The sequence below is a fragment of the Acartia tonsa genome, chromosome 9 (genome assembly GCF_053477335.1).
Source record: "Acartia tonsa isolate MP-2025a chromosome 9, ASM5347733v1, whole genome shotgun sequence".
NCBI classification, from domain to species: Eukaryota; Metazoa; Arthropoda; class Copepoda; order Calanoida; family Acartiidae; genus Acartia; species Acartia tonsa.
This window is the reverse complement of record NC_137268.1, coordinates 2,502,492-2,529,792: the sequence shown is the minus strand read 5'-3', so window position 1 is coordinate 2,529,792 and position 27,301 is coordinate 2,502,492. Positions and strand designations below refer to the sequence as shown.

The 27,301-nt window shown below is 36.9% G+C and overlaps 2 protein-coding genes and 1 long non-coding RNA gene across 3 annotated transcripts in view; 1 reads left to right on the top strand and 2 right to left on the bottom strand.

Moving 5' to 3' along the window:
• Nucleotides 1-27,301, top strand: part of PAN3 (Poly(A) specific ribonuclease subunit PAN3) — a 203,823-nt gene that overhangs the window by 113,430 nt on the left and 63,092 nt on the right. The gene's annotated exons all lie outside the window — the stretch shown is intronic.
• Nucleotides 7-3,447, bottom strand: LOC145328008 (uncharacterized). Its single transcript, XR_013882307.1, has 3 exons — nucleotides 3,318-3,447; nucleotides 2,817-2,950; nucleotides 7-1,026 (listed from the first exon to the last, which is right to left on the bottom strand). It is a non-coding gene; the product is annotated as an uncharacterized LOC145328008 (long non-coding RNA).
• Nucleotides 10,386-27,301, bottom strand: part of LOC145328007 (uncharacterized) — a 33,919-nt gene continuing 17,003 nt past the window's right edge. Inside the window, exons 8-9 of the mRNA XM_080171541.1 lie at nucleotides 18,952-19,014; nucleotides 10,386-10,886 (exon numbers count right to left, since the gene is read on the bottom strand). Coding sequence (XP_080027667.1) covers nucleotides 10,784-10,886; nucleotides 18,952-19,014 — 166 coding nt within the window. The 3' untranslated portion in view covers nucleotides 10,386-10,783. The remainder of the gene's footprint in view (nucleotides 10,887-18,951; nucleotides 19,015-27,301) is intronic.

Sequence of the window (27,301 nt, the reverse complement as noted above, 5' to 3'; positions counted from 1 at the left end):
AGAAACTTTAGTTTAGGAAATATATTATTTCACCTTTCACAGCCAATGAAATATATTGTTAAAAGAATATAAATTTTAAACAGATAACAATTCATTATAAAACTTCAGAATATTTTATTTAGTCGAAATATATAATAATAGTTATTTATCGCATCGTATTATAGACAGCTTTCCATGGATATTAAAATTAAAATCACAAATCATATTTTTGTGTAAATATTCGGAAAAACTTTCTGTAATACGATACATGATTTTTTTTGACTGAAAACCGATTTTAATCCGGCGGATATTAATCGGTTTCGAAGCCATACTGAAAAAAGTTTAAAATGGCTGTAAGGGCGGCTAACTGCTATCTAAACTCCAACATTTCACACACATCAAAATAAGCAGCTTAAAAAGACATAAAAAAGAAGCAATTGCGAAATATTGCTAAAGTAGCATATGCCTAGATAAAATGCGCTTAAAATCCTTCTGTTTACATTTTATATTGTCATTTTTTCTGCCATATGATAGAATGAGATTATTGTAGTCTTAGCGTGGGTAACGCGGTCAGCCGTTTGATCGCAAGCAGCCATCACAAAAGATATATTTTATATTTTCGACTTAATTGCAATACCTACATACATAAATTATTAATATATTACAAAGAGAGTAAAAAAAACAGTAAAAAAATAGTCAAAAATCTATGGATAACATTAATAATGAATGATAAGAATTTTTAAGTTATTTGCCATCATATTTACACATTTTTTCCAGATACTGTTGAAATAAACCTAAATTACTATTAACACAAGCTGTGCAATTTCAATTTTTTTTGCACTCCCTTTATATGCAGTGGCGTGCACAGCGCTTCACCATTGAGGGGGGTGAATGTCAACATCCCCTAAACCCCCTTCCGCACACCAATGCATACATATCTCTAAAACACTCCAACGAAACCTTTCCTCCAATATTATCCTGTGCAATTCTTTCTGTGAAGTTTTAGTTTGAGGTAAATTTGTCCACATTTCCCGCACATCTTGTGTCCTGAAACATTAAAGTAGGGTTGGGCCGGATATACGGCTTAGCGTGATATCCGGCTGGATATCTGGTCATTTGCAAATTCCGGTCGGATACCGGATATTGAAATTATCCGGATATCAGATATCCGGCTAATCTTTAATGCCGGATATCCGAAAATTTGCCGGATATCGAACGTTGGCCAGATATCCGGCCCAACCCTACATTAAAGTAAAACTATAGAGGGAGAAGTGGTTAAATAACTGTATATCTCCACCCCGACTTTCAATTGGGTCTTTAAATATCATCCAATAGCGTCGGATATATTAACACAGCCAAGTCACTTCAAGAGAGCAGAAAGCAATTTGCTAGCAGACGAAAAATATCCCCAAAACTGGATCCAGGTAGTTATCTGGATTATATATCTATACTTATACATTAGGATATATAAGTTGGAAGGAATTTTAATGTTAGAGGGAGATTTGAAATCTGCATCAAATTTTAAGGATTTTTTTTTTATAAAATTCGTTTTTTGTGTAATTCTTTATCTGAAAGCGGAAATACAATTTAAGTTCATAAATTTTAACCAAGAGGATAGGTGGATTGGAAACTACCTGCGCTCTAATTGGTTGAATGATATGCGACATTTAAGCTTCTCCAATCAGAGCGCAGATAATTTTCAATCTACCAATCACAGATGTCAAAATTAATTAACTTAAATTGTATTTCCGCTTTTAGATAAAGAATTACACAAAAAACGAATTTTATAAAAAAAATCATTAAAATTTGATGCAGATTTCAAATCTCCCTCTAACATTAAAATTCTTTCCAACTTATATATCTTATTATCATGTATTCAACAAAACTAAAGATTAAAGCAGCGAAAATTTTAAGAGATGGATGTCGGACGGCTAAATTTTAGATGAGCATAAATTGATGTACATCCATAATAATGTAGATAACAATTAGGAATTGAAACGTTTGTACACCTAACTATATGAACCAACCAATCAAAATTACTGAAAGTCTCCAAGGTTGTGAAATCAATGAAGAAGAATTTGCCTTTGGGGACTAGTGTAATATACAGCCCAATGCCCCCTCCCTCCCTGAGCCCGTTCCACTGTTTGGAGCAGCAGGTCGGCAGGTAAAAGAAGGATGCGGCTTGCTGGTATATTTTTGATAAATAGGACATTGTAATTTTTCCTATCAGTGGGTCATTTCTCTACCCCCCCCCCCCTAAAATCAGCCTAAAACTTCTTCATGAACATTATGAAGCTTTGAAAAAATCAAATCAGTCGTTTGCGAGAATTTTAGAGACACCTCCAGATCCTGCTCTTTGAAATTTAGATATATTAATTTAATGCCAAAAGAATTAACATTAATAACAATGGATATAGTATAGCATATACGTGGATATTATGACAGGGGAAAAATGGTCGTAAATTTCGGTTGTTAACATGGACATAATTTCTTGGTCAATTAGTACATCCAGCAGGAGGGGAGGGGATAAAGGGATGGGTGGAGAGGATCGTTATTTTAGTGTTTTACTTTATTAGAGTACTTGCTAATCTGTTGTTAGCTTAAAGTAATAATAATTCCAAGGGGGGGGGGGGGAAGTTTAAACCTGGTGCCTAGGCTTTATCTTTGGACTTAGACCTGTGCAGAGACCACCTGGAGGCCTGCAGCTCCGGAACCTGGAGGTCTATCCAAAAAGTCTTAAAACTTCGTGAAATACCTATCCTCTCAGTTATAAGATAAAGCCTAGACACCAGGTTTACGCAAATGTATCAAAACTTCCACTCCCTTTAATAACATACCTTTCGAGACTTTGAGAAAGCACAACTTTCTTTTCATGTCATTAGGCTGAAGATAATTTGATGTTGAATATTGTTGTTCTTGTTTATTAGATTGATGATTCTCTTGTTGGGTTTCTGGATTTGGACGTGATTGGCTGAAATAAAATGATATATTAAAACTGTTATATACAATCAAGGGTGGTGGGGAGGGGGGAATTGAAGTAAAATAATAGAGGTAGTAAGACCTATATGTAACTCTGCCCACAGGGTGGGGAACATTTATATTGGGTCTTTGAAATTAGCTAATCGAAAATATAAACAAAGACAAGTCCTTACAAACTAACAAAACCAATTTACTAGCAGACGAAAAGGGTCACCAAAACCATTACTAACAAATAAGACTTTAAGATGGCTTTGTTTGTTTTCCAAATAAACCTAAAACGTGATCATTACAAATCTACAGGCGCAAGGATGAAAACAAAAAAAAAACTATTAGGAGTGCAACCAAAAACTATAACTAACCTTTGATTTGGAGAATTTGAGTTTGATGATTTGTCTTGAATAGAAGGGTCAGAGTTTTGTTCAGCTACTAGACATTATTGTTTGAGCATTTTTTAATGAAATCATATCTTATTATATAAGATTTTGGCGGTTTCCCTCGAAGTGCCTACTTGATCACAGACCACCCCCCTCCCTCTCTCTTTCTCTTATTTTGAAATACATTGAATATAATGGTGTTTTTTTTTATTTTGTTTATTTATTACCTTATGTTATTTTAGCGGCTACGTCCCTAGAGGCTTCTAGTGGCATTAAAATGTTTTTTTTTTTATTTTAAACATCTAATTTGAGAAATAATTTGTCTATGTTAAATCAGCTGTGAAATTCATGTCTCTACGCATCGCCACTACGCTAGCGACACTATGCGGCGGGAATATTTAAATTGTTTTCGATTTTATTGTGATTTATCTTGGGAGGGTGGTGTTACCCTCCCCAAAAATAGTTATAAACATCCCGAGGACCTATGAGAAGCTACCCTGTTAAGGAGAACCCGATCGGTTCAGCGGTTAGCGAGATCCTTCGGTACAAACACACAGACAGACACACAAAAGACAAACAAACATCCTGTTACTTTGGTTTACATGTCAATTTACCAAGGAAGGAAGGGAAGGGACATTGGACTGTAAATTTCACTGGTGCCCAAAGTTTTATCTTTCTTATTCGTTGGCTTAAAAACTTTGATTGGTTGGTTCCGAGCTTATAGTGTTTAAAGTTCAAACTTTTAAACAAATAATTACACTCTAAAGAAGGTGTTATTTTGTTTATCATCATTGTAGAATTATATCAATTCATAGTTTATTGTCTTATCCCTTTTATTCCCTGGAATTTACCACTTACAAAACAACTTAACATACTAATAAATAAAGAAAAAGTTAAACCTAAAAAAGTGTCCAAAAAGCTTTGCTTTATAAATGAATATTATTAAGTTATGGAGCAGCTCTACTAATAATAAACTGAATATTGTCATAGTAAAATATTCTAATTGTCAGCAAATTCTCACATCCTTTTATCCCCCCTTTAGATTTACTAATACAGAAAGTCTTCCTTTGAACTAAACTTTTTTTAAAATTCTGCACAAATATCTATTACATGGTGCATTATTTGCCAAATGTACCACTTTTCTGCACTACCTCTCCGATTTTGTTAATACTCTATATTTTGGTCCGTTGGGTCATTCAAGGATGCTGGATGGCCAAAAAAAAGTTTCAGAGTCCCTGGATGTCTAGATATCTAGCTATCTATGAAGGTAGGTAACAAAAATGTAAAAAACACCCATTTTTTCACAATTTTAAAAATTAATTTTTTCATCAATCTTACATCCAATCTATACATTTTATACACCAAAATGATCGTTTATTCATGTAAAAAGCGCACATAATGCTATTTTGGCCCAAACTCTAATTTTACAGGGTGTCCATCAAAAAGTGTATTTTGGATATCTAGCGTAATACCCAAAATACCTGTCCGAAAAAAATCATTTTTTTTGGCTTAAATCCTGTGTTTTATCTGTGTGCATATGTGGTATATAACGGTTCGGACCACCCGGGACTATAAGGTTGTCAAATTTCACTTTGGGACACCCTGTAAATGTGATTTTTGCGTCTGTAGAGCTAAAACTTGGTCCAAATTGGCTATTTTTTTCAAATTACTCTAATATGTGTCTTAGTATGTTTGGCCATAGTGTTTTCTGACCAGATCAATATTTTCATATTTTTTGGACACCCTGTATTTTCAAAAAAAGAGAAAGAAAAATTTTGTTTTTTTATAAACTTTTTTTCTATTTTTAAGTTACTTAAAACTGTCATATAGATTCAGATTTTGACTAATAACAATAATATTTGCCTATTTTACAATTTTACACACTTTTGGGACACCCTGTGCATGTTTTTGAAAAATGATGGTTTTTGCCCATTTTTGGGGGGAAGGAGTCGTTTTAGGGCCATAGACTATTTCTTCATTTTTGTAGAACTTTTCAAGACACGTCATTTGTTATTTATGCAAAAACCGCAAAAACCGAACCGTTTTGCCGTTATTCACCGCCAAAGGCGGAATTTTTTACGATTTTGCCGTTCCGGAGGTTGTAATGGGCATTTGTGATAAGAAAACGTTGATTTATCAAGATCCCTCTTAAATACTTTTATTTAGGTAATTTAATTTACTAAATTTCATATTAAGTAAAATTTTATGTGCAGCTAACCCTTTTTCGTCGAGATGGATTTCAATTGTTAAAATAAGAAAATGAAGTGAATATAACATAAATAATTGCTATAACATAAGTGATAAAAGAAACATAAATCATGTGCATTTGAAATTCCTTTTGACAAAAATCAGTTGGATATACAAAAAAAATTACTTCACATGTAATTTAGTAAATTAAAATGCCTAAATAAAAGTATTTCACAGTTATCTTGATAAATCTACGTTTTCTTACCACAAATGCCCATTACAACCTCCGGAACGGCAAAATCGTAAAAAATTCCGCCTTTGGCGGTGAATAACGGCAAAACGGCTCGGTTTTTGCAGTTTTTGCTTAAATAACAAATGATGTGTCTTGAAAAGTTCTACAAAAATGAAGAAATAGTCTATGGCCCTAAAACGACTCCTTCCCCCCAAAAATGTGCAAAAACCATCATTTTTCAAAAACATGCACAGGGTGTCCCAAAAGTGTGTAAAATTGTAAAATAGGCAAATATTATTGTTATTAGTCAAAATCTGTATCTATATGACAGTTTTAAGTAACTTAAAAATAGAAAAAAAAATTTTAAAAAAACAAAATTTTTCTTTCTCTTTTTTGAAAATACAGGGTGTCCAAAAAATATGAAAATATTGATCTGGTCAGAAAACACTATGGCCAAACATACTAAGACACATATTAGAGTAATTTGAAAAAAATAGCCAATTTGGACCAAGTTTTAGCTCTACAGACGCAAAAATCACATTTACAGGGTGTCCCAAAGTGAAATTTGACAACCTTATAGTCCCGGGTGGTCCGAACCGTTATATACCACATATGCACACAGATAAAACACAGGATTTAAGCCAAAAAAAATGATTTTTTTCGGACAGGTATTTTGGGTATTAGGCTAGATATCCAAAATACACTTTTTGATGGACACCCTGTAAAATTAGAGTTTGGGCCAAAATAGCATTATGTGCGCTTTTTACATGAATAAACGATCATTTTGGTGTATAAAATGTATAGATTGGATGTAAGATTGATGAAAAAATTAATTTTTAAAATTGTGAAAAAATGGGTGTTTTTTACATTTTTGTTACCTACCTTCATAGATAGCTAGATATCTAGACATCCAGGGACTCTGAAACTTTTTTTTGGCCATCCAGCATCCTTGAATGACCCAACGGACCAAAATATAGAGTATTAACAAAATCGGAGAGGTAGTGCAGAAAAGTGGTACATTTGGCAAATAATGCACCACATGTAATATACTTTTAGGACTGTCCAGTATTTCAATATTCTATGCTGTACACTAAAATGGTATTTGGGCCAAAATAATTGGCATTTTAATTTCAATAGATTTATTATTTTACCTCTAACTTTTCGACCATCCAGTAAGTATTCTTTAACAAAAACAATAACGTATATTATATATTATACTGCAAAATAAAATTATTCAAAATGCTTAAACCCTTAGGAACAAAATTTTAGCCTTAATTGTTAATCTTCAGATAAAAGATTCTCCCCTGAATATTAGAGTAAAACACCAGAGGGGGAAGGAGTTAAATGTTCTATATGTCCCCTTCCCAAGGACCTTGTACCGACTTTCAATTTGGTCTTTGAAATTCAAAGAATAGTGTTGGGAATATTAACACAGCCAAGTCGCTACAAAAGACCAGAAAGTAGTCTGCTAGCAGACGAAAAAGGTTCTTGGAAAAGGTGGGCAGGTAGTTGTCTGGTTTTACATCTATATTATGAATTTATTCCCTGAATGAACCTGTCTAAAAAATATACAAACAGGATATACAGAGTAAATAATTGAGTCCTATTCTATATGTAATGCAAAAATATCCTACATTTTGTTTGCACATAATACTATCAGTATTATGTTTTTTTTAGATTATATTTATTATTGCTTCTAGAATGTAATATTTTGGAATGACACAAACTTTCTGATCCTATAGAAATAATTGGTAATTTAAGAGTTGAAATATTAACTATCAAAGTTGGTTTCAAAAACTTATTTTTGAACCAATTTTAAAAGTTAACAATTTACTAATTTTCATGTTTTAGGTTAACATGAATCAAAAGAATATAATTTTGTTCTTAAAAGATATCATTAAAGAAATCAACCTTTGAAGCTTTTCTTAAACATTCATTGTACATATAATAGAAAAAAAATATATCTACATTACACATAATATATAGCTACATTTTTTTACTTTCTCTTACTTTTACTATCTTTTTTAGTTTCTCTTTTTTCTCTTTCACTGTCTCTCTCATTATTTCAGGTTGTAAAATATGCTTATTCTTTTTGCAGAGCTCCAAAAAAGTGTTTTGTATTTTTGAAACTAATATTTATAGTCATGGACACTTCAGATAAAAAATACCTACTATGAATATAAACTTATTAAACACTTTTCATGAAACTAACTCTAAAGAAATTATCACATCTAAAAATGTTTTAATAGTTGGAGGACAGACTTGCAAAAGGAACCTGGCCAGCCAATTGTAAAGTTTTTATTTACTTAGTGAAACTCATATATAAAACTAGTTGTATGTACCTACAAACATTGTACCAGGGCTCGGCAGCCGCAGTCGTTGTGACATCCTTATATAACTCACATATAAAACTAGTTGCGTGTACCTACAAACTTTGTACCAGGGCTCGGCAGCCGCAGTCATTGTGACATCCTTATGTAACTCACATATAAAACTAGTTGCGTGTACCTACAAACTTTGTACCAGGGTTGAGCAGCCGCAGTCATGTAACAGCAAGTTTTCAATTCTACACAGCCATTAGACTTTGAATTAAAAAAAGATTTGCCGCTCAAAATAGCAATAGTAAAAAAATCAATAAAAGTCATATTTTTTAACATTAACATTATGTTCAGTTACAACCTAAGCCTCGGCATTTATCGCAGCGGCAGCTGGCTGTAATAAAAAAGGCGGCTGCCGACCGAATATATGTGTTATACATAACATTTTATTATACAACATATTTACATTCATTCTCTTTCCTTTTTTTTTGCATTTTATTTCAGCTACAAAAGTTTTAGAATTAACAAATTTTAATTAGATAATAAAATATGTTTTAAAATGACAAAATTTAGTTATTTCTCGCATCGTATTATAAACGGCTTTCCGCGGGTATAGAAAGTACAATTATGAGATTAAAACTAGTTTTAATCTTTTGATTGTACATTTTTATATTCGTAGAAAGCTGGATATAATACGATGCTAGACATAGTTTTTTCTTATGGATGAGAACCGGTTCCTATCCACCGGATTCGATGAATACGAGAAAATACATTCTAATATTTTTAAGTTAAATTAAATTAAGTTAAAAAAACCTGAATCAGAACGATTCCATAAAGGTTTCGAAAACAGATCTACAGCATAGATGTATATACAGACAACTACTTTCCTTTTTCAACGACCTTCTTTGTCTGCTTCTAAATTATTTTCTGCTACTTGGCTGTATTAATATAAGCGACACCATTGGTTGATTTTCAATGACCCAATAGAAAGGTTGCACAAGGTGGTTGCGATCTAACCCTTTCTTCCTCTAGTGTTTTACTCTAATGTTTTGGTGAAGTTATAATTTACAAGTACTCACAAAAGTTATATAGAGAACTTTGATAAGGCCAAAAATTAGCAATAAAATGTCTTTAAATAATTATAAATTGTCCATATAATAATTCAAGCTAATTATGCCAAATATTTCTCTGCGGTGCTTACCTATTATATATAAAATCTTCAATTGATTTAGATGTTACAAAACTACTTCCAATAGACTTAATATTTGACTTATTTATTCCTCTATTCCTTTCCGAGTGTATGTGAGATAAATTGCACTGGCTGTTTGCCAGACAACAAATCACACATTTGTCAGTGATCTCTTCAACCAGGGACAGAGGTTTAGCACTTCAAGAAAAACTAATACGCTTTGCTCATAGTATCTGGGGGTTTTGTATTCAAATAGTGAGATTTGCAGGCAGAGAAACAGACAAAAAACATCCCAAGAACTATTTAAAGCTTACCTAAATTGGAGAATTCAGTTTCGTGATTAGCGAGGTCTTAATCTTAATGGAATATTTCTTTATAGCCAAAAGATAGCTGTTATTGATTTTTAAAAATATCAAATTATTTATTTATTCATCACCACTTTAAGATATAAAATTATCTGCATGTGACATATCCCTCTGCTAATCTTCAGCAAGCAACGATTATAAAAGTCACTTCTTTACCTAATATCACAGTATATTTTACCATAGTATATACTATATTACCTTCTTATCGTTCTGTTATTTCTAACAACAAACCCCCTGTAGGAACCCCCTCTCTCTGTGTAAAACATGAACTCCCCTGTGTTTTATTGCAAGGTTTACAACCAGGCCACCTTTATGGAGCTTCCACAAAAATATATTAAGATAAACGGGAACTCTTTATTAAAAGATTTTCGGGTATTGTCCCTTTCGTGGCAACACTCCTTAAGGGGCGATTCTTCGTTTTTTTCACAGTAGCTTTTTTCCTATTTCTAGCCCCTACGGGGAGCTCTAACCCTGCGGGGCCAATAGCCTAACCCTGTGGTGCAATTACCTAACCAAATGTAACCTAACCTAACCTAAAATAACCTATGAAAATCCATTTTAAAAATACGACGAATCGCCCCTTAAGAGGCGTTGCCAGGAAAGGGACTATTCCCAGATTTTCTATATAATAAAGATACTTTTAATAAGAGAATATTTATTTGTCTAATTGCATTTTAGACAGCTTTTCGCTAATATTAAAATGGAAAATTAATAGATTAAAACCAGTTTTGTTAGCACCGACCGACCGAAGGCCGGGGATAATAATAAAATAGTCTTTTTTTCCAGGTTTAATGTAGGTTGAAAGACTTTTTGCCTACAACTATATGTTACCTATTTGAAAGCTGCGGTTTTTGCAGAGTTCTAGAGGGATAAGACAATGGCCGATAAATTGATGTACGTCCCCAATGATGATCCACAAAATTACCCCTTCTTTAGATTACAATTAGTGGTTGAAACGTTTGGATACTTTACTTAATGAACCAACCAATCAAAATTCAATAAAAGTCTCCAAAGTTGTTAAGCTAACGAATAAGAAAACTCCATAAAACTTTGGGGACTAGTGTAATAAACAGCCCAATATTTCCTCACCCCTGGGTTTTTGCAGAATCTCAAACCCATCACCTTCCACATTAAACTTGTAATTTCAGGAATTATAATGCTTATAATAAAAGGCCTAGAATAGTATCCGATTCTGTTGCTGAATAACTCTGAATTGTAATGTTGTGTTTGTTCCACAGATGTCGCTCCACAAACTTATCACTGTTCAATTAAATATTGTCAATATCAATGTTTAATTAGCCGTTGGCTTTATACAAACATAGCCTAAAACCAATCCTCAAAGTTAAGTTACAGTTCCTTAATTTCTTTGTGCACAAAAACCTTACGACTTTATTGTATATTATTTGATATTATAAATATTTTTCTAATCGTAATATTGAAGACCAAATTTTAAACCCTATCGGTAAAAAGGATTTTTATGCTAATCATGTATTCAATTAATCGTCATAAAACCATAAAAAAAGTTCTCGTTGGTAACCAAGACAAATTCAAAATTATTTGTCTTTCTTTCACAAACTATTTTCATTTAGAGTTTTTGAGTCTAGGAAAAATTTAATTTCTAACTTACATGAATTTATCTAATCTTGCAACATTAACATTTACATCTTCTAAATTTAAATTAAATTAAAATGTATAACAAACATTGCTTGGTGTGTGTGTGTGTGTGTGTGGGTGAAGTAATGTAAAGAATAAATTAAAATAGAATAAATATAAGAAAGGGGTTCAAACTGTCCCGAAAGGATTTAAAATATTAAGTTTGAAAAATTTGAGTGTAAAATCTTGGACCAAAACAAATACTATTTTTTGGTTGGTATTTGTGTATTTTTGAATTTAGCAAAACGTTTGTCTATATCTATATGGTAGTTTCGTCTAACTGTTTAATTTGGCTGACCAAATGTGAATTCTGAGCCTAAAATTTTAAAATAATTAAATATTTTCGTTATAATTGATCTTTTAACCCAATAATGCATTTTTTATACTAGGAAAAAGGCAAAACGTTTTTTCTTTGGGTGAAATACTCTTTCATAGTAATCAATTTGTTTAAATTTGAGGAAAAAAGACAGAAAAGAAAGTCCAATAAAACCTCGGACTAATTTTGGAAAAACATTACATCACCCTTCTCCGAAAAAAAGCTTGGACGTCCTTGCTCAAGAACTAAGTAAGATAAGTAAGATTATTTAGTTAGAGGTAAAACAGTTTTTCCATGTATGCAATATTCCTTTACTCAAATTTTTTTATTAATTTCAAAATTGGGGGATTTCTAAACCTCTACCCAGGACTAGAACTAAGTGAGATAATCATTAATTCATTATTAACCCCCCGGCCCCCCCTACAAAAATTTCTTTTTCAAGATTGGGGGATTTCTAAACCTCTACCCAGGACTAGAACTAAGTAAGATAATCATTAATTCATTATTAACCCCCCGCCCACCCCCCCTACAAAAATTTCTTTTTCAAGATTGGGGGATTTCTAAACCTCAACCAAGGCCAGAACTAAGTGAGATAATTATTATTCAGGTGGTGTTGTCCCTCATATTTGTACTCGCAAGAATAAACATTAGTTAACAACACATTTTACACTCTATGTACAATCTTTAATTTTAATCCTCGACGTAGTTGTGTATTTGTTAATTTGTTCGGTAAGATCTCTATATCTATAAGTAATGTTTCATAGAAGTCCAGGGTGGGGGTAAAGAGGTGGAAAAACAAACTCATTATGCTCATAAAAAAACTCATAAAAAAACTTAGATTACCCCCCTTAAACCATTAAAAACCCTAATTTAACTCGGACATCCCTGTAATATTTTTAAAAGCGAATCTTTTCTATAATTAGGGTCGGTCCGTCCGTCCTTACGTCCGTCCGGAACGGATAGTTTTTTTTTTGTTAATTTAGGCATGTTAGAATTGCTACGAAAGGGACTATACCCAAAGATTCTATTAACATTACAGAAAATTTGCCATATAAAAAGGAAAATTCTAAAGTATCGAATAAAACTTATCTTTAAACACAGGCCTATACATTATACACAAGCTATATTATAAAAATATTTTCCTCCTTATTAAACAGGAACAAGAATGCTTAGGTAAATACGAAAAAGTGTAGGTATTCAATAATAATTTTCCTAACGTTAAATATTTTCCTGTTTGTGAAAAGATTCTAATATATTTTTTCATTTTAAAGATAAAACTGATTTTGATATTAATATTTCTAAAAACTATTTAGCCCTATGGATAATGGATAAAGAATATGTGGATATTGTGACTGGAAACTTTTGTCGACAATTGTTGTCCTAAGATATTGGTCAATACGCACAGCTATCCTCAACAGTTTAGCGGATTTATAACCAACACGCTCCAAGCGGTCAATGAATCCTAAAAATAGACAAACTTGCTGAATCATACCTGGTTTTACCTAAATTATACCTGCTCCTTCTTCGGGACTATAGGCTTTTAAAGATTTTCACTTAAATTACCCTATCATTTGACTTAAAAATAGCGTTCGACAAGACATCCTGTCGCTGTTTATAAGTTTTAATACAAAAAAGATGTTATTATTTTCTTTTAAGGCCATCCAAATGTCTTTTATTAGATTTAAATTTAACCGATATAATTGTTATTGGTTCCCTCTGCCGATTCTATCCATATTTCATGAAATTAAAACCATATGAAAGAGTTGACGAGAAAATAAGAAAAGTGTTGAGAGGATAAGTAAAAACTAAGTTAATGATAGAGGTATAGTATTAAGACTAAAGTAATTTTATCTAATATAAGGTTTAACAAGGTTAACCTCAAGAAAAACGTAAATATAATGGTGGGACAAAGTAAATTATGAAGTAAATGATCAGTTAAGTTGTCATAATAAATAGGAAATAGAAATAAAAGAAAAAAATGATAGGAGAATATATAAGAAAACCGAGAAACCCTTAAATATAAATATAAAAAATGTAGCATGACCAACAGACTGACAGACAAAGTAAGTTCGTTGTATGCTGTTACTTTTTGTTATGGGATATCTTCACAAAAATTGACTTATCTATCTGAAATAGTATTGGTTAAAATTAAATTTTACCATATTGTTATGGACTGACAGACAAGATGAATTATAAAGTAGTTCTGCTACTAACCCGCAACTATGGCTCGTCATGTAGCGCATCCGCTCTTCGTTGGGGATGTGATAGGTTCGCGGTACAATTAAAGAAGTTAAAAATTGTTCCTACTGTTACTATATTAGGTGCGCGGCATAAATAGTTAGAGTAGGGAGACAGGAATCTAAAGGGATAAGACAATGACTTATAAAGTGATGTAAATCCCCAATGATGATACACAAATTTACCCCTTATTTAGCTAACACTTAGTGGTTGAAAAGCTTGGAAACTCAACTTAAATACCAATCAATCAAAACTTAATAAAAGTCTCCAAAGTTGTAAGCAAACAAATAAGAAAACACTATTATAAAACTTTTGCTACAGCCCAATGTCCCCTTTCCCTTCTCAGACAAAGTGTTGGTTGTCTGTTGAATGTTACTTAAATGAATATCTAACAGTGGGCGGTAGAGCTCCCATGACAAGCGCGCGGATTTTGAAATCAAAGGATAAACCCACCCCAATTAGGTAATATTTTCGCTATTAAAAACTTAAAACACATAGATGTATTTATGTTAAGTATACTCTGCTAACTTAATTGGAAGTCAAATAAGCTGATCATATTTCTACCATCCACTTTCTTATATTATGCCTGGAGTAAAAATCCAATTATAATATATAGGTTAGTACTCTAGCCTATAACTTTTCCTCAAGATAAAAATACAGTTAATCTTTTAGATGATTGTAAATTTCTTTGCTATTAATTATAGCATACTATTGAAAATCGGTATGCAAAAGATAAATTTCTTGTCAAGTTTCACAATTATCATTTTTATCTCTTGATATGATAAAAAGTAATGCATAATTTAATTTTCTATTCTTATCATAGGTGTTGGGCGTTATATACCAAAAATATTTGATGCAGTTATCAGTAAGTATACAAACAGCAGGTCAACAGTCTTTAGATTTCTGAAATAATATTAAATATGTATTAGATTGTAGTTCACAGCACAAAAAAACGCGCGAACAGAGGTTAGTGGGTTAAACTAAGCACTACTTTTATTCCTCAAAAAATAAAAATCATCCTGTGATAAACATGCTGCTACTTTTGTTTTCCATAAATTGTTACATGTCTTTTATTACTATAAATAAACATATGGTTGCCCTTTAACATCCAGGGGATTTGTATTCAAAATGGAAGGAAAAGGCAGAAAAATAGCCTAAAACCATTCTGAGACCGATTTAAATTTTCCATTATTTCGAGAATTCAATCAAATCATTAGTTATTGAAATCTTAAGCTAGCTACAAACAAAAAAAACCTTAAAACTTAAAAATAGAATAAGTATAAAATACATTTTACATTTGTGCCAATAAAAAAATTTGATCCTAAATTCATGTTAGTATATTATACTGTAATCTTAGGCAATATAATTATTTTTTAGGAACCGCTATTCTTGACTAGCTGGAGAATTAAACGTACATTAGATCATTTTCTGATGATATTTTTTTCTTACTGCCCTGTAATTTACTAATTACATTTCATATTTTGTTTTGATATCTATTTCAGCTTAAAACTGTAGTCATAATGTCACCAATCCTACTTTATAAAGTAGTAAGTTTTTTTGGGTCATGTAAAGGAAACGAAGTTGCGGGTTTCGTCGTATTTTAACAGTAGCTTTTGAAAGGTTATATTAGGTTAGGTGATTGCCCCGCAAGGTTAGGCAATTGGCCCCGCCGGGTTAGAGCACCAGCAGGAGCTAGAAATAGGATAAAAGCTAATGTGAAAATATAACGAAAACCGCAACTTTGTTTCCTTCACATTAGCCAGTTTGTTTTATAAAGCTTAAGATCTGAAAAGTTGTTAGGTTGTACTTTTCAAGAAAGCACAATAAATTTTTTTTTAGTTATTTTAGGCTATTTTCCTCCTCCCCCGCCTTACCTAGAGGATCAGGTTGACCAATTAGTAATCTTATAATGTTAAGTAGTAAGTTTTGTGAATGTATGAATTAACATTCTAATATTTGAATGGTAATTTTGTATAAAAACAAACACTGTAAATAATGGTTTTAGCAAACGCTGTTAACAATTTTATCAATATATTAAATGCAAATGACTCCTTTTTTGTAATAAAACGTATAAACAGCTCGACAGGATGTCTTGTCGAACGCTATTTTTAAGTCAAATAATAGGGTAATTTAAGTGAAAATCTTTAAAAGCCTATAGTCCCGAAGAAGGAGCAGGTATAATTTAGGTAAAACCAGGTATGATTCAGCAAGTATGTCTATTTATAGGATCCATTGACCGCTTGGAGCGTGTTGGTTATAAATCCGCTAAACTGTTGAGGATAGCTGTGTACGTTCTTCCACGGTCAAGGGAGATAAGGGTGAAGGGTGGGGGACAATTACATCAGCCAGCTGGGAAAACATTTTCACAGATTATGCGAGAATCTATTACAATATCCAATTATTCTACATCCATTCTTAGCCCATTGACATGAGCATTAGCTATTAACTCATAGCAATAGTAAAATATAAAAAGTAAAAATAGAACAATTAAAAAATAATTTATGTAAAAATATCATATTCATATAGAGTAATTAAGTTATTAGACAGATGCTCGTTGGTTAGATAATTTTTTTGAGGTCTATCATTAATAATAGCTCAGTAAATTCCCTATTAGGTTTTTAAGTTTTTAAAAAGAACTTTAATGTTAGAGATAGATTTGAAATCTGCATCAAATCTTAAGGATTTTTTTTACAAAATTCGTTTTTTGATAATTCTTTATTTAAAAGCGCAAATACAATTTAATATCAAATGATCTTGTTAACTGCTGAACCGATATGGTACAAATACAATTTAAGTTAAATAATTGTGACAACCGTGATAGGTGGATTGAAAACTACCTGCGCTCTAATAAGTTGAATGATGTACGACGCTTAAGCTTCTCTAATCAGCGCGCAGATAGTTTTCAATCCACCGATCACAGATGTCAAAATTAATTAACTTAAATTGTATTTCCGCTTTTAGATAAAGAATTTTACAAAAAAAAGAATCTTATAAAAAGTCCTTGAAATTTGTTGCAGATTTCAAATCTACCTCTAACATTAAAATTCTTTCCAACTTATATATCTTATTCCCTATTCCTCATTATCCTTAAGGAATAGACATTTAGAGTATTAAAGTAGCTATGCTTCTGAAAGTAGAAAAAGAATGGAAGATAAAAAGTGAAGGGGATAAAAGAAGGATGGGGGGGGGAGTAGATAGGAAAATTAGTTGTGAAAATTAGGCAAGTTCTATATGGCCAACAGGGAGTTGTTCATAACAATTTCCAATATTCATTAATTGGACCTTTATATTAGAAGATATGATTGTAAGAAACAAGTATGATAACATCCATAAAAGCGAAGCTCAAAAATTAGAAGGAAGGAGAAAACAAAAATACTTTCTAAAGTTTGTAAGAGAAAAATTTTTCATAATCTTGTATAAACACATGGGATACAGTAAAAGGACATACTCTATTTTTTTGATTTGAATATAGAGACGCCTTGTTTATAATATTGTGCCTTGTTATCCCATTATACAAATTAGATATGACATTCTGGTATAGAGTACAGTGTTGCTAAACCGTACCTTATTGTTGTAGGAATCATCATACAAAGTTTTAAATCGCTAGGACAATTCTAACATAACCAAATAAACGCAAAGAGCTAACCGTTAAGAACGTACATACGGACGGACCGACCATTATAGGACCCTTAGTAAATATAGAAAAGCTTCGCTTTTCAAACATTTTTGCTAGTTGATTAAATTGATTTTTAAAAGAATTACCAAAAATAATATTTTGTAAAAGCAAGTCGATTTTTGTATGAATCTTTCAATAAAAGAAAATTAAACTGGTTAATAATTTTCATAATTTATGTGCTATAAAACATTCCATGAGATATTTTAAGGATAAAACTAAGTGTATGTATGTAAGTATGAAAGGGGGGGGGGGGTGGAGTGCATTAGTACAAACCACATGTAAGGGATATTGACAGGTAAATTGCAACAATATTGCACAAATGCTATTTGGCTAGTCATACATTTAAAACAGCAAAAAAATACCTCGAGCAAAACTATCCTCTCATGTACTTTAAAAGTTAATAAAAGCTCTTTTCACAACCAAATCTAATCAAGCCAACTTTGCACCTTGCCTCTAGTCTTAAGGAACTTTATTGAAAGAAGGGAAAAAGAAAAAAAGACAAGAGAAAAGAAGCCAAAAACTGACAGTAATTGTGCTTTACCTTCAAGGACTTTCCTTTAGCGAAGGAGGACAATAGAGAAGGAGAAAAGTAGCCTAAAACTATTCAACGTCAAGTTAAAACCTCTATATCACAAATCTAAGCTATCGAGGATTATTGTTAATTTTTTGCTGAAATATATAGGCACCAACACTCATGCTATTTAGCATCAGATTTGGGTTTGTAAAAGAAAAATCAAAATGCCACATATATGTATAGTGTACACATACAACCATTTACAGTACACTCAAACTCATTTCAAATATAATAAAAAACTTTTGTTCACAGTTAAAGTTTTACAGGAAAAGTAAATATGTAAATATAATATGGGATGCTATTTAGGATAATGCAATTTTAAGGTGCAGATGTACTTTTGATGTCACGTATTCATGTCAATAGCAACACACAGTCCTTAAATAAAAAGAATTTGTGTGTGTGTTTGTCTGTATCAAATAATCTTGCTAACCGCTGAACCGATATGGTTCCGCTTAACAATTTAACTTCTTATAGGTCCTGGAAAGGTGTATAACTATTTTGGGAGAGGGTACTACCACCATCCTAAAAGATATCGCCCCTGATATAATGATCCACTCAAAAAAATCTTTTTACTTTTTCTTTTAAACACGTGGCGGGGGGTCCCTTAAAGCCTCTAGGGGCATAGCCGCTAATTATATAAATAATATAAAAACATCTAATAGTAACTAACCTCTTAAACATAAAAGTAAGAAGAATAGCCAAACAGTGTGAAGGAAACAGTGAGCATAACAGACAGACAGACGAACATTATGATTAGCTGCTTAATTTTTACCTCGTTCATTACCTTAAATGGAAGAGGCTCCTGTCCATGAAACTGTAACGTCAGGTTTAAAAGTCTAAATATATCTATTTAAGATTGATATTATTCCTGATCAGAACTCCACAAAGTCCACACTGTGATTTTATCTTTAACACGGCCTCCAATTCTTTTCCACTGTTGATAAAACGATTTTTAACTTTGTTTTGTTTACTAGCCAAAATTATTAGCCGTTTTAGAGGTATTACAACGCATCGAACACACTTAACTACTATGGATTTTAATAATTGTTTGAATTGTTTTTCTATTAGAATTTTTTATTCATCTTTAATTGTCATTGGATGAAAAACAAAAAGTAAAGTAAAATCTTCATTAAGTTAATTTATTAGGTTTTATATAAAAAATTTGGGAGTCCTAACTATGCAATGTGCAAGGTAATGAGTTTTGCCAGGTTTGGGCTAAGGCATTCTCCCTAATCTTACTATTTATTACAGTATAACTTTTAACGTCTTTAGTTATGACTTGGTTCGGGCCTAGATTAGAACCCTTCAACTCTCAAACACCGAGTGGATTCGCATAGTGTTACGCTATGGTCGTGTGTTTTAACTGACAGGATTTATATAGAAAATACGAGGATATATTGGCAGGGGATAATTTGTCGCCAAGCTTGCTCAGTTCATTAATCCAGTAGGAGGAGGGAATGGGTTAATGGGTGGATGTGGGTTATGATTATTTTAGCCAGCTGCTAGTATTAGTTTATCAGAGTAAATATACTTTGTATAGTGGAAAAAAAAGATTAAAGAGAAAGAAAACAAATGTTTTTTTAACTATACTTTTTCTCCAGAACTTATGGTCCTATTCTTTTGTTGGTTTAATTTACTTGCTAAAATCTTCTGTGCTGCACAAAATTATGTCCAACAAAATATTTTTTCATATTCTTGTCAGGGATCTAAAGAGATAAGACAATTGCCGAATATTGATGTTCATTCCAAGTTATGATACACAAAATACTGTAGATTCCAATTAGAGGTTGAAACGTTAGGACACTCAACTTAATAAACCAACCAATCAAAGTTTTACAAAAAGTCCCCAAAAGTGTAAGGCCAACGAATTAGAAAACGTTACTATAAAACTTTGGGGACTAGTGTAATAAACAGGCTATTGTCCCCTCCCTCCCCATATTCTTGTGCATAACAATATTCACACAGAAAGTAGGAAGAAGAGAAAAAATAAAGTTCAAAAGGTTTTCCTACATTTTCTCACAAAGTTTTGGGAGATTTTTTAGTAAAAACCATTGATCTGTAACTTAAACAAATAAAACTAATATATCTATTTTACAGTTTTAAACCTGAACTTTAAACAAAGAGCATTTAATATTAAAAAGGAGAAAAATAACGAGAAAATCGTTGGAGATGGCTAAATAGTAAAACATTGAGGTATAAAAATAGATATATTACAAAAGGCTAAGATGTACTAATGACTGTTTTGTATGAACTTTATTTTTTTTTGAAATGCAGGGACTAAAGGACAGATGTTAGGATCAACTTTAAAAGTTAACAAAAATGCTAAACATATCAAATTGAAAGCTGCCACCAAACAACTGTAACATAATTTGTCAGTCTGTTTTTATGACTGTACTGCCGCTTCTAATATTTTATGTTAAAATATGTACTTTGATTCTTTTGGATGAAGTCATCTTATTAAAAGCGAAGCTTTTCTATAATTAAGGTCGGTCCGTCCGTAACGGATAGCATTACTCGTTATTTTAGGCATGTTAGAATTGTCCTATTGATTTCAAACTTTGCATGGTGATTCCTGTAGTAATTAGGTACAATTTAGAAAGCGTAGCAACTCCATAATCATTACCAGAATGTCCGTACGTCCATTTTAAACATGTTGATTTTTTTACTTTTTTACCAACAAATTTTTATGTGATCCGATTTATCTGATTTTTGGTATATTGATTTCTGGGACAACAAAGTAAAATATTATAAGCGAAGCAACTCTATAATCAAGTCCTAAAAATGTAAGTATGTCCATAAACATTATTCTGTATCAAGCAGTTTTTCAACAATTTTACTTACAATTTTGCTTCGACTCTTATATATCTATATTCTGATTATTCAGTTCTGACAAGTGTTAATGTCCGTTTCTCCTACCGTTTTAGTGCTTCGCTTTTATGGATGTTTTAACCTTTGTTTTTACAATATTTACATTTCACTTTATTCTAGGAAGGTATGGCAAGCACCTCTAAACTAAGATAAACTTTTCAATTCCAGAGAAGAATAGTTATCAAAGAAATGTGCATTATGTAGGTGGGGACAGGTACATCTTCCTGTAAAACATTATATGTAGTTCCTTAAAGAAAAATGACAATATCTTTAAAGTAAACTATTTTAGTAGGATAATTTCCTATGCATGTGTGGAATCCGCCTAGGTTAAATGGCAGACACCAGAGTTCAAATGACTACGGCAGTGCGAACAGACGTGGACACCTATACTATAGAGAAGCTACGCTTCTCTAGCAATCACTAAATAATAAACAGAGTCTATTCAGTTGTTCCTTTATTCAGGGTCTAAGGTTTACTAAAGTTATATACAACAAACAATAAATACACAGATAGGAATAAGTAATCATAAACAGAATCACTATAATACATATACAATAGTCAGTTTGGGCAATCATGATCCCCCATCCCTGGAAAGGGTGGGGGGAATTAACAATACAGCTTAACCATAATAAGGCTGTCAGAATCTATCATTAATTTTAGGCATAGGGAGGGGGTCGGCAGACCCCTTCCCCAGGACTCGGGGGAGGGCCCTCGGCCCTTCCCCGAACCCAGGTCAGGGTTGCCATAGGCATGGCTCACGGTTGCCGAATACCACAACTCTCCCCTCGGAAGGCTGGGAGGGGGTTTCCCTGCCAGACTTCCGACAGTGCAGTGGTTGAGGCCTTCGGCCCGCTCCTTAGGGCTAATTTATATACAAGCGATAATGATTCAATGGAATCCTAGTGGTGATTTTCAGGGCTGATGGGCCCCCAACGTGGGATAGAAGGTAGAGGCTGGCTTTTGTTGGACACGTAGCTCGGCGCCAGCAGGTGTCAGGTTGGCGTGGGGCACAGCCGCTGCGGGGCCGGTCAGTAACGGGGCATTCCGGTTGTTGTTGGCAGCGGCTGGGGCACTGGCTACCAGGTTGACCATTTGGGCGACAGCCTGGCCTCCCGAGGGGCCGCGGGGCTTTCCAGAGTGTGGCCCAGGCCTGCCTGGGCGGTCATTCCCACTATCTGCTGATTGCATGGATACCATTTCCTCGGCTGCTTCCCGGCCGATAGGAATGGCATCCCAGTCTACTGAAAAGTCCCGGGACTTGGCATGGGTGAGCCTGGCTCTGGCCAAGGCCTTGCGATACAAGGTTGGGTGGTACAGGAATACTTGTGACATCGCGTTCATGGCGGCCCGTACACCTCCTTGTGCGGCTGCCAGGGAAATGATGGTTAAGTCTCCCAGCAGCTTGAGGATCAACAACAGCAGACACAGTATGGCTGCGCCATCTCCCCACTCGTGAATAGCCTGTCTGAACCCAGCCCAGACATCCAGGGTTGCTTCTCCTTCCTCCGCCAGTCGGTCAATATCGTAGGACACGATCCCATGGTCTCCGGTGGCTGAACAGCTACCTTGCTGAACGCATGAGCCATATGACAGGCCGGTCAGCATGGCGGCCTTATACGCTGGGAACGCTAGCAGCTGCTGCCAGTCGTTCAGCTCAACCTGCGAATACAAGCCTCCCGAACTGAAGTCATCCAAGGGCTCTGTCAGCAGCTGCTTGGGTGCATCCAGCGGGGGTGGCCTCTTCTTAGGTGCGGGGGTTAGCTCTATCCATCCTTCCTCAGCGTGTACAGTTAGGGGGTAGGTGGAGGAGCAGGGAATTTTGGTGGCGTGGCCGCTATACACCTTTGTCATGGCATCTACAAATCCTGTGGGCTCCACCGGCACCTTGTCCCAACATTCATTGCTCTCCCTGACAACATATTTATTGCGTTGGCAGGTAAGCTGGAGCAATACATCTCCCCTCAACACAGAGAACGTGCTCCCCTGGACACGCACCGGATGGGCCAGGTCTAGTTGCTGGAGCTTCCAGCAATTGGCCGCTACTTCTTCTGCTGCGGTGCTTCTCATTCGAGTTTCCAGGGTAAATCCGATGTAACCTGCATGTATCTGGGCCTGCAGGGGGACATCCACGTCCCTGGCCGATACTCTGGGCAGCGCTGCCGCGGCCGGGTTGGCTGCCACGAACAATGCTGGGTGGTTGGTGGCATGGGCCTCAAAGTCGCAGTTCACTATTGAGGTGGGGGTAGTCATGTTGATGAAGAATTGGGCTTGATGGTCAACCAGAAACGCATCCATCACCAGGCTAGGCTGGAGGCTGCGGATCAGCCTCAAGGGGCAATCTCTCCCCAGGTGGTCCCACACGTAGGTGGCCTCTCCAGTGATGCAGGACAGCTTGGAATGGGGACACTCTAGGGTCAGGTGGTCAGACTGGGACTCCACCCGTCCATTCTCGACTACATAGGTCTCTTCCTTGACCAGCAGCCGTCGCTCCTGGAGCACTAATTCATTGCGGTACAGCTGGCCCTCGAAATGGACGTCCTCCCCTTCACAACCCACCCCCTCGGGGCTGTTGACCAAGGCGCCCACCATATCGAGGGTGAAGAACAGGGGATGGTTCAGCTGAAACGTCAATGGCTGGGTCTTGCCTAGCAGAGTGTAGACTCGCCAGGTCTCGGCACATTTCTGGATCAATCTTGGTTGGCCGCATGAGGGTGGGGACCGAGGTCACCTTGAGGTGGCCCCATACTCCACACCTAAATGTCCACTGGGACACGGTGAGTTGAAAGCTATATCCCGTTGTTTCCCTAATCTTGACTTGCTGCAGGACATGTATCTCATGGCCCAAGGGCACCTCCTGGTGTAGCGGCTCCTTGCTACACATCTTCTCCTTGTTGTAGGCTGTGACATGGGTGGGGCTGGCACAGTCCCACCCTACCAGGACATAGCTAGTTGTAGGCCACACGGCTGCGAGCAGTAGGCCCCACAGAACCATCCACCAGTGTGAGAATCTACCAGACAGCCATCGACCTCGCGCACGCATCTGGGGATCCTCGGCTCGGGCCACGGCTGCTTCTTGGGGCTGGACACTGCTAGGCTGCTCCTGGCTAGATATAAATTTCCATTGAGCGTTATCTTTGGGTGCCCGGGGCATCCCGATACCCTCCCCAATGACAGACTGACAGGCGACTGGCGCCTGCCTGGGTGTCGGCTCCCCTAGCCCCAAGGGGTCCCTTCCCTTGTCCATGGCATGCCCAGTGGCATGGGGCTGGAGTGCGTGTGGCACAGGCTCGCCTTGTATTACATCCCTCCCCTGCCCTAGGAACTCAGGTGCATGTGGCACAGGCAAGTCCTTATAATCCCAAATTTCAATCTCCCCAGCCTCTGGTGCGGGAGGCACAGGCAAGGCTGGAGGGTTACAATACTTTGGATACAATACATTTGTCAAATTTAATTTATCCTGGCTCAGTTGGGAATGGTGGGCAGCTGGGTTCCCTCTGCTGGCAGGGGGCGCTGGATGGTGTATGGCTGGGCTCTCCCTGCGGGCTGGTGGCGCTGGCTGATGGATAGCTGGACCCTCCCTGCTGGCTGGTGGCGCTGGCTGACTGGGGGTGACGGATGTCACCCCTCCCTCTGGGGCTGCTGGCTCGTTCCAGGATCCAGGTATCGCGGTGGCGGTAGCGCCCCTCCACTCTTGCTGGGTAGACTCGGTCTGGCAGGCCCCATCATGTTGAGGCTGAAGGGTTGAGGCCTCAGGACTTCTGGCTCTGCAATGTTGGTGGGCTGCACGAACTCCGGTCCCAAGTGGTTGAGGCTGAAGCCCAGGCCAACCCGGTTGGGTTCAGCCGCTCCTCCCAGCACGTTGATCCTAGCTGGGATGGTTCCAAACTGCGGCATTCCTTCGGCTCGGCCCGTTGCGTTGGGGGCGGCTGCTTGCTGGAGTGTGGCTGGGGGCGCGCTCCCTTCCATGTTGGCTACTCTGCTGGGCTTTCCTGAGGGAGCGCCCTTGTCAGCGACGCGTCTCCGGCCGGCTACCTGGTCCCAGTCAGCCTTGCACTCGGCCGCCGTATGGCCTGCGTAATGGCAACGGTCACATTTGGCAGGACGGTCACGGCGTGGCTGGGTGCGTCTCTCTTCTAGGCTGACCTCCATAGGCGTCGGACAGTCTCGGACTCGGTGGCCTTTCCCATGGCAGCGATAGCAGCGGCCTGGAATCTTGTCATCTGGGCGACCTTCCCCATCTGGTGGAGACCCGGAGCCAAGGCGCCAATCTCCATTGGCTCCGACTCATCATATTGGGGCAACTGGACGCTGGCCGATCCCGTGAGCCCGTCGGTGGCGTCCACTAGGCACACACCCTCCTTCAGCTGCTTGGTCACGGTAAACATGGCTCGCCTCGTGTACTCAGGTACCGAGGCGATCTCATGTCTCATCATTTCACGTTTCACATTAGCGTTATGAATGCCACGATTTAATTCGTCGATCAATAATTCAAGATCCTCGTGGCTATAGGCCTCCCTATAATGCACACTTTGTAGATATGTATGCTTGTATAGGTTCTGTCGAGTGCTGCCTATAATTTCTGAAGGCTTGCTTCAGGGTCTGAGATTCATAGGCTGGACGAAATAACATTTCACACTCGGCCTTGACTTGTTCGTATGTCAAGGCTTGGCCTGCCTCGCCAAACAGATGAGAGGCCATCTCCGCCGCTTGCCCCGCCAGGGATAGTAAAAGGGCGTTGCGGCGATTCAGTGTGTCATGGGGGGGCACACGGTAAGCCGCCCATGACATTTCTAATCTCCTGATGTGGGAATTCCAGGATTGCTTGGGCGGTCCTCGATACTCCGGCAGGTTACTCAGCATCAGCTTGCGGTACTTGGCTGGAGCCGGCTGGGGATCATCCTGGAGCCATCCTTGGAGCTGGTCGCCTCCTTGCGCTTGTGGCTGCTCCATCGGGTCAAAGGTTCAGCGGCGGGACACGAAGTTTTAAGTCAATACTATAAGTGGTTTACACTTGAGGCTTTCTAGCCTAGCAGCCAACACTGTTTATCACTAGGTTGGTAGTTTAACTACAAAGATTTAAATTAGGTGTACCTAGAGTACTTGTCACTAGCTTCTGAGTTGTAGAGTAGGCTGGTAGGTGTAGATAGTTGTTGAGGGTCTGAACTGCTGTCAGGAACTGATTTGGTTTTCCTTATCACACTATAGATAGGAGGGAGGAGCTTGCAAGTCTTTTTTTTTCTAAAAATATCTCTGTTGGATGCTATGGAGTAGCTCCGCTCCTGTGTGTGTGTGTGTGTGCGTGAAATCTCCTTTCCTTGCAACGCGCCTACGCGCCGTCAGATTTGCGCACACAGGTAAAACGCGCACCTATCCCTCAATCTGCTCTCTCATTGGTCCGCTTTGTCTTATTCGTCCGTTGAATTTTTTGTGCGTCCCAAGCTCTGCTGCGCGACCCGTAAATGGCGCTCTGTTCTCCCGGTCGCTATCTCCACACCGTGGGCGGACTTATTCAAGTGTGGGTAGGAGGGGGAGCGCGTGAGGGGACGGGGTAAAATCGTCCGTTCCCCCCTATGGGGAGGGGGGTGCTGTAGGTTTTAAGTAACTGGATGGTGAGGTAATTGTGCCTTTTCCTTAATCCTGAGCTTATTGTTATGTCACCTCAATTGTATTTGCTTCAGTTTATGGTGGGCCCCTCCCCTTCCGTTGGGATAAGGGGTGGATTTGTTGTGCTGAAGGCTTGGGGGGTTAGATTGTTTATCAATGCATTGTTATATTACATCTAGGTTCTATTTTTGGCTTTATCACAATACACAACAAATTTGCTTACCAAGCCTGTTCTATTTTTGGCTTTATCACAATACACAACAAATTTGTTTACCAAGCCTTGCTCATAAATCTATTGTTCAGCTTTCACACTAGGGTGGTAATCCCTAAAATGTGATATAATATCTGTTTTCTAGATGGGTGGCTGCGCTGTAGCCTCTCAGGATACTTGGAGTTAACGTAGTTTTTCTTCTGCTTGGTACACTACACTCGTATTTTCGCTCGCAGCTATTTGGCTTGTTTCAGCCTGTCGGCGGCAGGGAATGTCCCGTCCTGCAGCGCCGTGTGTCCGAATCCGGCTGGTGGCGGCAGGGAATGTCCCTTCCTGCAGCGCCGCTGGTTCGGATCCTGCTATCTCTTGCAGTAAATGTTGGCCTATTTTCAGCCGTTTGCACTTATTTGGCCTGTTTCAGCCCGTCCGCAGGCCTGTTTCAGCCCTTGAGCGCTCAATCCTCCGTTAGATGTCGGCGCTTCTCGCGGTTCTCCGTCAAGTTTCGCTGCTCTCCGCAGTCTCTTGTCCGATTTCGCTA